This window comes from Sparus aurata, chromosome 19 (assembly GCF_900880675.1).
Source record: "Sparus aurata chromosome 19, fSpaAur1.1, whole genome shotgun sequence".
Taxonomy (NCBI): Eukaryota; Metazoa; Chordata; class Actinopteri; order Spariformes; family Sparidae; genus Sparus; species Sparus aurata.
Genome location: NC_044205.1, coordinates 20,344,436 through 20,357,048, shown reverse-complemented (window position 1 = coordinate 20,357,048; position 12,613 = coordinate 20,344,436). Strand labels below are relative to the sequence as shown.

General features: G+C 43.6%; 2 protein-coding genes across 3 annotated transcripts; one reads left to right on the top strand and one right to left on the bottom strand.

Annotated features, from left to right (window-relative positions):
- Positions 1-384: 384 nt before the first annotated feature.
- Positions 385-8,904, top strand: wdr97 (WD repeat domain 97). 2 transcript variants are annotated; one of them, XM_030398942.1, is made up of 21 exons: positions 385-638; positions 961-1,198; positions 1,287-1,855; positions 1,939-2,060; positions 2,612-3,332; positions 3,424-3,572; positions 3,653-3,883; positions 3,968-4,058; positions 4,143-4,275; positions 4,389-4,459; positions 4,540-4,591; positions 4,685-4,843; positions 5,564-5,710; positions 5,833-5,940; positions 6,029-6,217; positions 6,320-6,514; positions 6,599-6,720; positions 7,258-7,426; positions 7,764-7,936; positions 8,024-8,088; positions 8,168-8,904. In XM_030398942.1, exons 2-21 carry the CDS (start codon positions 1,055-1,057, stop codon positions 8,347-8,349), a joined length of 3,792 nt encoding a protein of 1,263 aa, XP_030254802.1. In that variant the 5' UTR covers positions 385-638; positions 961-1,054; the 3' UTR covers positions 8,350-8,904. The 2 variants fall into 2 exon arrangements, with proteins under 2 accessions (XP_030254802.1, XP_030254803.1); XM_030398943.1 differs by having other exon boundaries at positions 387-523.
- Positions 8,656-12,586, bottom strand: LOC115570393 (leucine-rich repeat-containing protein 14). The gene is made up of 3 exons (XM_030398944.1): positions 11,936-12,586; positions 11,008-11,844; positions 8,656-10,272 (listed from the first exon to the last, which is right to left on the bottom strand). The coding sequence occupies exons 1-3, from the start codon at positions 12,211-12,213 to the stop codon at positions 9,705-9,707; spliced, it is 1,683 nt and encodes a 560-aa protein (XP_030254804.1). The 5' UTR covers positions 12,214-12,586; the 3' UTR covers positions 8,656-9,704.
- Between the last annotated feature and the right edge of the window lie 27 nt (positions 12,587-12,613).

Below are 12,613 nucleotides of genomic sequence, written 5' to 3'. Positions count from 1 at the left end.
GCCATGCCCAAGATTTTAGAAACGCAGATGTCACAGTATAGAAAAATCTAACTTGACACACAGAAAAGAAAAGCTCCAAAATATGTTGATCATTTGGATGTATCATTCTCATTTCATTAAATTTGACAAAGCAAGTAGTCTAGTGTCCAGTAAAGAATATAAACATCCCAAATTTCCAGAAAAAACAGGCCAATTGAAGGCATGACTTAAGTTTCCTCGATGTTTGACCTAATTAACTATAAGGTGAGTGTATTATGCTGTTCAGAAAAGACGAGAAACGTTGGAATATTTAGTGATAAAAGCATTTTGTAGCCGTGATATCAACTGTGCGACCTGCAGCCATGAATGTAGCCGAGCAACCCGTTGCCTAGCAACACAGCCTGAGCTCTTTGACGTCGGGCGCTGAGAGAACAAACTTTGAGCTAACTTACGATAGCTTTGTTAATTGTTTTAGCTAAATACCCTTATATGGGTTAAAAACATACTGCAGTATCCGGGCTACATAAAGACTGTGTGGAAGAAGGTAAAAAGGAAAGTTTGACTTAGTTTAGCCACCTTTTGGGCTGATATCAAATCTTATAAATCTTCCAGAAGGGATGTTAGCTAAGCTAGTCTTTAGCTCAAAGAGCAGCTTAAAGGTGAGTTGTGTTTGTTCCTTGTTCAGTTGTATAATGATGACTTGAGTTGAGAGACATTGCACTGAATTACTTTTATTAATTATAGATGGTTGCACAGTTACCAGGATTATGTCATTGTAACCTATTACATTGTGTTAACTGCTCTTTTTAAAGCAGACAAGAAAATGATTTCATTTAATTATTGATTATTTCATATTGGTTTAATTTTCTCCTTTGCTCAGTGTGGATGTCTTGTAACAGCATTTCCAACTTTGTTTTAAGAAGTGCTATTATAATCATTATCAAGTTGCATTTCTCTTTTTTTCTTGTTTTTTTTTTTTAGAGTGCCCTGCACAAGTAAATGTCACACAGCCATCTGCAAAGAAGATGATTTTGTTGCAAAAAGGTGAATGAGTCCAGTGTAGAGAGCGGTGAAGATGGTGGCTCCAGGTGACGTGACCGGAACAACAACAGTTGTCCTCCCCTCCCTGACACTGCTGTCTGGGAATGGGACTTCAAATGGGTGTACACTTGGAAGGCAGACTTTGTTTAAGCAGGATGTGAAGCCAGCTACAAACAAGGTAGACCGTGACGACATGATGCTTAGTTGCCTTGATCAATTTCAGAGGATCTGAACACCTTCTGTGTTTTCTCTGTGTCTGGCTCTAGGTAAAGAGAAAACAGCATGTATTCACTCATGGCCTCCATCACCTGCGTCACCTTTCCTGTGACAGCCCTGTGCATTTCATGATGTATTCTGATGCTGCCGCAGCGTTCATTAGCCTCCATTCAGACAACACAGCTTGCCTTTACAACGCTGATGGCCAGAAGCTGACTTCCATACCGCACCTCCCCTTTATGGGCCTGACTGACACACAGATCACTGGCTGGCTTGTAGGTTGGGGCCCAGGGCCTGTCCTTACACTTCTGGACAGTGAGTTACACCTTCTGGATGCTGCTCACGATGTCCTGGACATCCGTGTGTGTCAGGTTGCAGAACATCCAACAGAGTTGGTGACTGCAGGTGTGGGGAACGTTTGTGTGTGGTCGGTGTTGCTCATGAGGTGTAAAGTGAAGATACAGGAGGGGCTGCAGCACAGTACATTTACTCACATGGCATTGGCTCCTCCGCGATCTGATAGGCCCCACAGAGCCTTCGTCGTGTGCAGGCAGGTTGTGACAGTGGTAGACCTCAATGCTGGGAAGGTTTTGGAGCACAAGAGAGATCTATGCTCAGGGTGTGTATGGAAGCATGTCATGTGATTGCAACAGTTTTTTGTTTGTTTTCTTCTCATAAACATTAACAAGCTTTGTTTTACAGAGATGTCACCGCGATGGTGTTCTGCTCTCAACAGGACTGTCTGATCATTGCAACTGAAGATCTGTCCATCAGAATATGGGGTCCAGATTGGGAATTACGGGTGGCTTTTGTTGGACATCGCGGTAAAGTCCAAATGTTTTCTGCACTCTTTTTGTCCTTCTTTATGGTTGTACTTAATTTTGTGACGTATCTACACACTACATTACCAATCAAATAATCCTCTGAATAAAATTCAGTTTAATCAATAATGAAAGTCAAGTTGAACTCTCAATTAGGATTTAATAAAGAAAAAAAAAGGTAGCCATTATTTTTGACAGATATGACAATTTGGATATGATTAACAGTGAGTGTGAATGATAATATTGGCCTCACGATTCTTATTTTTTACGGAAAAAACTCAAAGTGACTAACTAAGATCATGAGCATGATGCAACATTTGTTCAGGTCTGTACCACGCATAGATATGTCACAGGTTCTCAAGCAAGATTTGTAGGCAAAAGCATCTCTGCAGCATTACAGTGCTTCATTATAATGTTTTTTTTGGTTCACATTTCACCTGGATCAGAAATGGCATTTTCTGCAGTAATGCTGTTGCACATAACCATATTGTGATTCTGAGGATACTTCAATTATTTTTGCAGTCTTAGCCCAAGTTCTGTCTCTTTGTGTCTAGGTGTGGTGAACTCACTGTTCTACTGCCCTCCATTAAGCATGCTGTTCTCAGCCTCTGTGGATTGTACGTTTCGTTGCTGGAACATCGAAAAAGGTGATGTGGTCGAGTGCATCCACACAGAGAAGACACACCCTCCATTGTGCATCGGAAGCAACAGAAAGGGAGACACTTTCTTCTCCTTCTCTAACCAGGGAGTTGACTTCTGGACCATCAGAGCCTTGTACACCCTCCACTGTGAACTCAAAGGGGATGAAGGAGCCCCACTGAGACAAATCCTAGTTTCCCCCTTCCCTGCTCCTTACCCTAAACGAGTTCTCTGCCTCAGCGGGGAAAGCAATATCACACTTGTGGCTGCAGAAACAGGAACAGTGTTGACCTATTTCAAGGCAAAGCAGAGGATTTTGTGTGCTGACTACTGCCTGCAAAAAGAGATTCTGCTGGCTCTGACTGAGACAGGTACGGTGCTCCAAGCCAACACGCTCACTAATCCAATCACTTTGATGCAAGAGTGGGAGGGGAGAGGCCAGGGGCCCTGGCGTCAGAGGGACAATGTGACTAAGCATGATGCCCAGAAAATGCCCATCCCTGGCCAGGCATGCTGCTTGGTATTATACAGTTGTCTGGCTGAAACACAGGCAGCTTTAGAGGAGTGGAGGAGTTTGCAGGAGACAGGAGGATGCATTCACAGGAAAAAAGCGGCGCTAGATGATGCCAAGAATAAGTGAGCAATTCTTCTACTTTCAGGAAATATAGTATGTGTACAAATGTTTTTATTTCAGCAAATCTGATTGTACTTTTGTGCTTGAGGGCAGGTTTTTAATCATTCTCGGCCAAAGTGGAGGCTGTGTAAGTGTTGTGAAGATGCATGATGGGAAGGTCTTATACCGTACTGCAGCACACCATGGCCAGAGAGTCACCGCAGTACAGGTGTACCCTGAAAATGGCTACCTGCTCTCCGCAGGTATTTTCTAACTTTTACTAACTTTATCGCCTTTGAATTCTTGTCAGTGTTACATAACAGCTTTCCCCCAATTTCCTCAGGTGAGGACATGAACGTGGTGGTGTGGAGGGTTAGCCCTTATGTCCAGGAGTGTCTCAGCCAGCAGCTGAGCTTTCACTGTGACCAGCCTCTAGCCTACCTGGCAGCGCTGGGTCCCCAGCTGGCCCTGGCGTTTCAAGAGCGCAACAGTGGCACCTACAACCTGATGCACTTTAACACAGACAACCACAGCAGTCATCCAACCAAGGACGGGCATTTAGACCCTTTCACAGGTCATAAAAAATAACAAATCAAGATGAGTCCATTGTTTGTTTATGGTTTGTATGTGTGTGAGTGACTGGCCTCTTATCTTGCAGGATTGTGTGCGTGTCCTGATCTGGAGATTTTCGTCTCCAGCAGCCTAGATGGGACAGTGTGTGTGTGGAATGAGGAGAGTCAACTTCTTGCGTAGGAGCTCATTTAAATACAAAAGTCATACCGTATTTAAGTATTAAAAGTTTATTTATTTTAATGTGTCTGTGACTCCGCCAGAACCCTAAAGCTGAATGCGGTGCCTGAGTGTCTGACTCACGGCGGGTTTGGAGGGGAGCTGTTTCTTGGCATCAGAGGAGGTCTGTACAGAATGAATTGCGCAGAGTTCCTGCCACACAGCTACCAACAAATGGTAACTACTCAGCTCTACTCTACTGATGGACATGTAAAGAATTGTTAAAGACATTTTTAACCAAAGCTGCAAAACATAATCAAAGTGTTTGTGTAATCTTGTTCTGTTTCCAGCTTCTTTATACTTACTCTGCTGAGCCTGTCCCTGACTTTCCTATCATTGAGAATACAGAAAAGATAATAAAGTAAGATGTATTAACATTATACACAAATGATAACTTAAAACAGTGACCAAATAAGCTATGAGAAATATTGGTGCAAACAGGAATGCAAGTCCAGACAAAGATGAGGAAGAGGATGACATGCGGAGACAGAAGGTATGTGGATTAATAGGTTTTAAGACATGTAACTGGCACCATGAAAAGTGTCTGCACCTTGGTGAAAAATCTTTTCCGTCTATCTTGTTCCAGGAGAATGAGGGCTTAGTGACCTTGAACAAAGACCTAGCTGCACTCCTCGAAGTTTCAGTGAAATGCAAGAAAGGGAAGCCTCCCAGTACGAAGGATACCAAGAAAGAGGCTTTTGATCGCTACATGAAGATGATATATAGGCTTCCGCCCAGGATTGAGGTGCCTTTTTTTTCTTCCCTTCACTTCACCGGCTATCAGTACTTCATGACCAACTTTCATTTAATACACTGTGACAGTCTGAAGGTGGCTCCTTTGTGCATCGGCTTAAAGCTCAAAACATTTCTGGAGCTTCACAGTAAAACTGCATTGCAGCATTCTCCGAAATAACTGAAGTAGATGAGGACTTCTTTTAGAATATTAAAAAACAACATAACATAAAAAATGACATAAAAATGTGTCCATTCAAGTCGTTATACTTAATCCAAGTCTCTCGAGGTCCAGAGATTCATCATTGATTTTAGAAGACGTTAATTACACCATTTAAAAGGCGAAAATCACCACTGTAGCTGCCAAGCTGAAACCATTAGCTCACAGACCCACTGAAGTGGGTGCACAAACTCAACCATTTGCTGAGGGTGGTGAAGCTCCACAGATGTTTTGTAGACTTTGAACTTTAACCCCACTTTCCATCATCAAGGAGGTCTACAGACAATGACTGAATGTTTATTATTGGGTGAACTTATCCTTTAAAGGTTTTATATGACACTAATTTCAGTATATGAAGATGAAACACAAATCAATCTAGCAAACTTATTCGAACAAATGTGGAAATGATTTCGCCTCAGCTATTAGAAATAAGCCATTTTGTGTCAGTGTTTTGAACATTTTTGTTCTGCAGAGCGAATTATTATCACTAATAGCATGATGCTGTGTTTTCAGATTGATTTCGATGAGGCGTTTGACCCAAGTAAACTTCCAATTTATCCTGAGCCATGTGATGTCAAGCCCCGTAACCTCCCTGCGTTAAAAGAGGAAGTCGTCCCAGAACCGGAATTAAACATTCCTGTGATTGTGGAGAAAAAGATGGTAAAACCTGATAGCATGATGAGCAAAACCTCATTCAAAGTAATTTTGGACTTTTGTCACAAAAATGTACAATGATATGTATGCATGTCTTGAAGCAAAGTTGTCTTTTTCATTACGTGCAGGAGGAAAAACCTCCAGCAAGAATCTCTAAACCAAAGACCTTGATGAAAATCAAGCCAAGGCCTGTTGTCATACCCAAAAAACCCATCATCGTGGAGCAGGATGAAGAGGTAAGAGCATTTTTGTCTTAACTTGAAACAGCAGCTCTCCATTTTTTGTGCATTTGCTGTATATGCATATTTGCTATTGCCCTTGTAGCCTCCAGAGATAATTTCTCCAGTGGAACAACCCAAACCCAGAACTCCAACTCCTCCTCCAACTCCACCCCCTCGCTTTAAGAGAACCCCGACACCGCTTCCACAGCGGGAACCCAGCCCTGAGATGCTGTCGTTCCTCAAACAGTTTGCAGAAGCAGCCTGGTTTAAAGACCTGTATCCTGACACAAAGGTAGCCTACATCATACATACAGAAATGTTGTATACATCTGAGGTTTAATCAGGAAATTATATGAAAAGTAGAAGCTGAGCTCCTCTGTCTCTGTGTGTGCAGTGCATCCCGAGCTCCCTGTCTCCAGAGGACTTCTCCTTGCAGCTGCTGGGCTGTCTCGACACCTGCAGCGCTGCATCTAAGATGGATCTCCTCGATGCACTGCAGGCGCTGCACAGCCAGGGACTCTTACAGAACACAGACAAACTTTTCCAAGGCCTCATTGACTTGCTAACTAAGTTTGTGGGACCTCACATGGTACTGTATGTGCAGCAGCAAGATTGCCACTGTGCATTTTAAGTGGTAGGTGTGTCAAATTGTTATTTCCCCTGTGTGTTTCAGTCACCTGTGGAGCAGACCGTGCTCGTTGAGATGTTAAATCTGTTGATGCATCTTAAACCTGCCAGCTGTGAACTTGGGAAAAAGCTGCTCGCTCTCCTGACTTTTAAAAAACTGGATCTCTGGTGAGTCCATCAGTGTTGAAAAATCAAAATTTTAGAATAATATTGTGTGAATTTAAAGTGGTATCAATTATTTTGCAGAGCCATAGCTCGTTTTTTAGATGTCCTAATTCACTGTTTCAATTCGCTCCTGTAGCTGAATTTTTTTGGCCTCAGCAGGCAGCTGTTTTAAGTGAAAAAGCTGTAAAACCTACCACCCGCTGAGCCCAAAACAGCAGACAGACACAATTAGAGACTCGGTGGTGAAAAGAGTGGAAGATTTAGCAGCTACAGAGCCAGATAACTCCCTCAGGCGTTAGTAGAGGCCAGAAACAGAACTAAAGGAGAGTGAATATTGGTTGATATCCATCAACTAAACAAAAAATGAGTGATAATGTTGCTTCATGTCTGCTGCATGTGTGAATAATCAGCTCTTTGCTACCATGTTCACCATAAAAAACTTTTCACTGCCCCAGAGTGACCAATAAAGAAATAGAAACTGCATGTGAAAGACATTTAAACGTAATGAAAGTTTGTATTATCTTGTTGTTCCGTCAATAGTGAAACAGTGCTGCACATGCTGACTACATTAGGGGTAAATGAAGCTGAGCAGTGGTTGTGGCCCGAGCTGGAGAGCTGGGACTCGGGGCTGCAGGGCCCTTCTGACATCTGGAAGAGCCTCCATGACAGAGCAGATCGTTGGCTGGAGTTATGGATCTCCAAATACAAAGTAACAAAGACATTTAAATCTTAATCTCTCTACCAGTTTTAACTTTTGTGAACTTCTGGAAAAAAAATGGAACATCTTTCGCAATCATTATCACCATCACCATCCATTAGAGTATTTTTGAGTGTGACAAAAGGACAGAACAGGTGTTTGAAAACTGAGAGGCTCTCCTTCTGTGAATCAGCTCCTCGCCGCTTCTGATGTCCTTTACTGTGACCTTAACATGAGAGGACATGAGAGCTTGTCACAGTGCTGGTCACTGGCATGTTGTCGCGTCTGGTTTTGGCTTGCCACTCTAAGTGATTAACTGCTCTCCCTCCCTCCCTTTCCACGCCACCAGGAATATGACAGGTATCGGTACCTCAGGAGCACAGAAAAGTGGAAACCACCAAGCTTCGGCATGGCGGATGTGCTGAACTATTTCTGCTCCGTCCGAAAAGACGAGTACAGAAAGGCCCAATGTGTTGTACCTGCTGACCGCAAAAACACTGTGGTTTTGCCCCCATACGACTGGTATGTAAACATCATGTACGCACAGTAGATTTTTCTGCAAAAGAGTCTACTACAGTTTTAATCTAATCCCACCGTCTATTTTTGTAGTAGTTCTCAACCAATCCTTCGTCTAGGAGAGACTTACACCATGGCCAGGGTGTCCAGGCCACCAGGTAAGATTTGCATTCACTGAGACTTATGATTTGTAGAAATCTACTGGTTTATAACATCTGATGTATTTTTGTCATGCAGGTTCAACTTTGCCTCCCCTGAGAAATCGCCCCTCCCTCACACACTTTCCCAATTTCATCTCTTTGCCTTTCTCTCGGGTCACTCTTTTCCCCTTCCGCGTCTACTCAGACGAGGACTGGGTGAGGGTCTCAACCCGCCGCTACTTCTTTCTACACCAGTCATACGTAGACTACTACAGATGATGCCTTTTTGTTAAGTCTGTAACTCCTCATGTCACCTCAACAGTAGATGGTTAAAGCAAATAAGAGGGTTAGTCTTGGGTTGGTGTTTTCATAAAGCAGGGATTTGTATGGAGTAGAGAGTATTTTTTAAATTGGTGTTACATGACCAGAGAGAGCAGACAAAATAGGCTGTGATATTCACTTGTAGAAAACCTGCAACAATCAGAATTTACAATGGACCAAGTAAGCCAAGTTTGCCTTAAACACCTGATGAGTCATGTAACAAACATAGTTCATAGTTTTGACAGTGAAATTACCGTTGAAACGTTGCTTTAGGACTGATTTATTGTGTGACAGTATGTAAATGCATTCATGTGGTACAAGGCTGATTTGGTACAGTCTTTTCCTGATAATGCTGATTGTTTATGATTCAATATAGAAACTGAGTTAATAATAAAAATAAGAACTTAGTAAACCTGAACATTTTAAAACAGATATCCAAGAAATACAGTGTAGCAAATATGGAAAGCAGAACAGCACGATGTACATGACTTGGTAAATAAAGCAGAAGAACAACACGCGGCTCATTGGTTTGCATATTTAAAAAAATGTAACGTATTCACTTGTTATTTCAGGAAAACTATGCAAACTTAGCAAACACACATTATAAAAAGAAACCACAGTCATACTTGCAGTTAGTTTTTGGTTGTTGAATTGTAGAATATACACAACATGCTGTATCTGAATGTCTGTCTTGTGTAAAGACGGTACTGGTGACATTTGTAAAAGGCACGAGACATGTGATCCTGTGATCTTCAATCAGAGGGACATTCATCGCTTATAAAGAATCATTTTGGTACAAAAACCAGCACTGACGCATGTGCAACAACTGAATCTATACAGCAAACGGGTGAACTTAATAAAGTAGTATAGCACCATTGTATTGAAGAATGGCTGTTTGGAGCTGCAACTAAAGATTATTTAAATTTTTGACTAATTTGACTAAATTTTCACTGTTAAACTATTAGATCAATGTCAGCAAATGATGACTAATGTCAAACTGGATGACTTCCTCAAATGTTTTGTTCACAACACAAAGATGTTCAGAATACTGTCATAGAGGAGAAAAGAAACCAGACAACATTCAAAATTAAGTAGCTGGAATCAGAGAATTTTTTCCCTTATTACTCAAACTGATAAACTGATTATCAAAGTAGTTGCAGATTAATGTGATTGCGGACAACTAAAAGAAAGAAACATTACTGAATAATGAATCCTTTATATGAGACAGGTGGCGATAATGATGACAATTTGATTGTCAGGTGTGTCCACATTGCTCTGGCGTGTCGGTGAGCAAACTAAAAAGCACCTCTGTTCTAGTCCACCAAGTCTTTATCATAATTCAGCAGGTCGCATGTCAGAAAGACGTCAGAGCGTCCGCCGTCCATCAGCACCCTCTTGAGCTGGCTGCTGGTTGTGTTGATGTCTGTGGCTTCATCTAGCGGCCAGTCTAACAGCTGAGCGCTGGAGGGCAGGTCAGGAAGGCCCGGCTGGTAGTCCTCCAGCGGGTTTGGGTACAGTAAGTGACGGAGGGAGGGCATTCTCACAGCCATCCTCACCAGGTCCATGAGGCCAGCCATGGAGAGAGGGTTCAGGGCCAAAGCCAAGCTCTTGAGTGCCCAGCAGCCCCCCAACGAGGGCAGCAAGAGTCCCAGCAGGCCATCGGTGAGGCCGCAGCCGCTCAGAGAGAGGTGCTGCAGGCTGCTGGAAGCCTGGGAGAGGAGGCGGCGGATGGAGGGGAGGGTTGTTTGATCCACATGGTTCTCGCTTAGATCCAGCTGCTGCAGCGTGGAGGCATGATGGCTGCAGGACAGATAGGCGAGATCGGCCGGGCTCAGGCTCAAATATGGCAGCTCCAGTATCTCTAGAGGCTGAGGCAGTGAGCTGTGACAAGAGAAGGAAGGACGGATCATTTAAATATTCATTAGAGAGGTTTAACATCGTTTGTCTCTACTCTCATAATCCTTAATAAAACTGTGAAGGCCTTTACTCGTCAGTATTTTTTATTTCCGGAGACCTCGATTTTTCTGAGCTTCTGCACTATGAATAAAGGCATCAACAGACCATGTTCTGTGAAACAGACATCACGTCATAACTCATGTTAAAGTTGGACCTGCTGTTTGTTTGTCATCAGCCTGTATTTTATGGCAAAGGACACATTTTCTCCCTGCAATGACACACTGCTACAGGGAACTGAAGCCCTCATATCCAAATCCTACACAAGGGATCTTTAAGTGAGAGTTTAGGGCTGTAATTTTCATTTTCTTCATGGGTGAAACTGCTGATGATGTATTAGTTGTTAACAATCAAAAAAACTTAACAAATTTTAAAAAACTAAACTACATCCTTTACTTTAAAGAATGTCACCAGCAAATGATTGTGATTTTTTTTCCCCAACAATGTCTTTAACAGCTAATCGAACATCAAAAAAGTTGCAGATTGATTTTTTTGCTCAACCAAAATTAATTGTTATTTTTATATTTATTAAAACATCAGAAAAAAAATAATTTTAATTAAATTTTTACACTATATGAAGGACGGTATTTTAGAGGATATTTTTCATAATCAGCAGAAAAATGTGATGTTGAGCCATCATGTATGTGGGGGATGGGTTCATACCTGAGCAGCACACGGAGCTGTCCAGGCAGGCGCAGAGCAGTGAGGCTGAGCCGTCGCAGCTCTTGTAGCGTTGTCAGACCCAGAGACAAGTCCCTCAGGGCCTCCTCCTGTCCAGGGTGATCTCTGCGAAAGTCCAAGTTACAGTAATGCAGGCGAAGAGAGCTCAGAGCTGGGAAGGTGGAGAGCAGAGGCAGCAGCTCAGCCAAACCAGCCACCCCGAGGTTGCTGTAACGGACATCGATGCCCAGAAGCCCCTGGCGAGGCAGGAGGTCCAGCAGGGTCCTGATACTAGACACTGAAATCTCCTCCACGCGCAGATATCTGCACTGAAGCTTGAGGGGCCCGGATGTATTCAGAGCCACACGAACACGCTCCCAGGAGCGGGCATTCACAAACAGATCTGCTCTCACATGAACCAACACATCACTGTTTACACTTTCTGTCTCCTTCCTGCTGCCTCCTGAACCTGCCACTGCACTCTCTCTTTTCCTCTCCATCTCCATCCTCCTCCTCACTCCTTTAATCACCTCCTCTTCACTCAGAACCCCACATGATTTCCAACTCAGGTCCTTATTATCTGTGCCCATCCCATCCCCATTGAGTTCCTTTCCCCTCTTCCACTGTCCCCTCTCTCTTTTCACATCCTTCTCTCTCTCCAGAGCGGAGAACCTCTTCCTCTCCCGCTCTCCCTCTCTCCTCTGTGCCCGCTGAGCTCCAGCTTTGGCCTGGACAGCCATGGTGCAGAGAGCCACAGTGAGAGACCAGCCTCCCATGGGGTCCCCCATCCCTCCTTCATCTCCCTGCAGCCCACAGAGGTCCAGCACTTGCAGGGCATATCTAGAAGACAGCAATGAGAAGGAAGACCGCTTTAAAACATGATTACAGATCATGATCCAAACACAAGTAAGAGTATTAAACTACTTCTTACCTTTGGTCCGACAGTCCCCTGACAACTGCAAGCAACAGAGCCTGGATGCAGAGTCGATTTGGCGCAGTTTGTCCTTGTTTCCTCCTTCCGCCGACACGCAGCGTGCGTTCAGGCCACCTCTGCACCAGCTCGCCCACAGCCAGCGGTCTGCAGCCGGAGAAGGCGGCCTCCAGCAGCGGTCTGTACAGCTCTCTGGGCACCCACCTGAGCCAGCAGGGTGACGCGCTGTGGTCACTCACCACCTCCCTGGCGCAAATGCTCACCAGCGAAAGCACCATTTCGAAAAAGCACGTAGAGTTGTTATTCTAAAAAAAAAAAAAAAAAAAGAAATCCCTAAATAATGTCGCGTCTTTGCAAAAGAAAGAGTCTCTACACGTCTGAGAGTTCGTCAGCTAGCTAGCTGAAACTAGCTCCACCGCTAAGATTAACTTTATGACAGAAACTTGACGCGGTCTTGTAAATCCCCAAAAAAGATTTTTAAACATCATCTGATAGGGATTAATAACAGCAATAACGTATGCAGCGACGTCTGGAAACCTTTGGCAGGAGGAGGATTAATCGCTGGCGGATCATGTTAGCTAGCTGCTCAGACTCTGACTGAGGAAGCTGCTGCTGGAGGAGTGTTTACATCTTACACCGACGCAGGCCAGTGACGTGTCACGTAAGGGTGAAACGTCA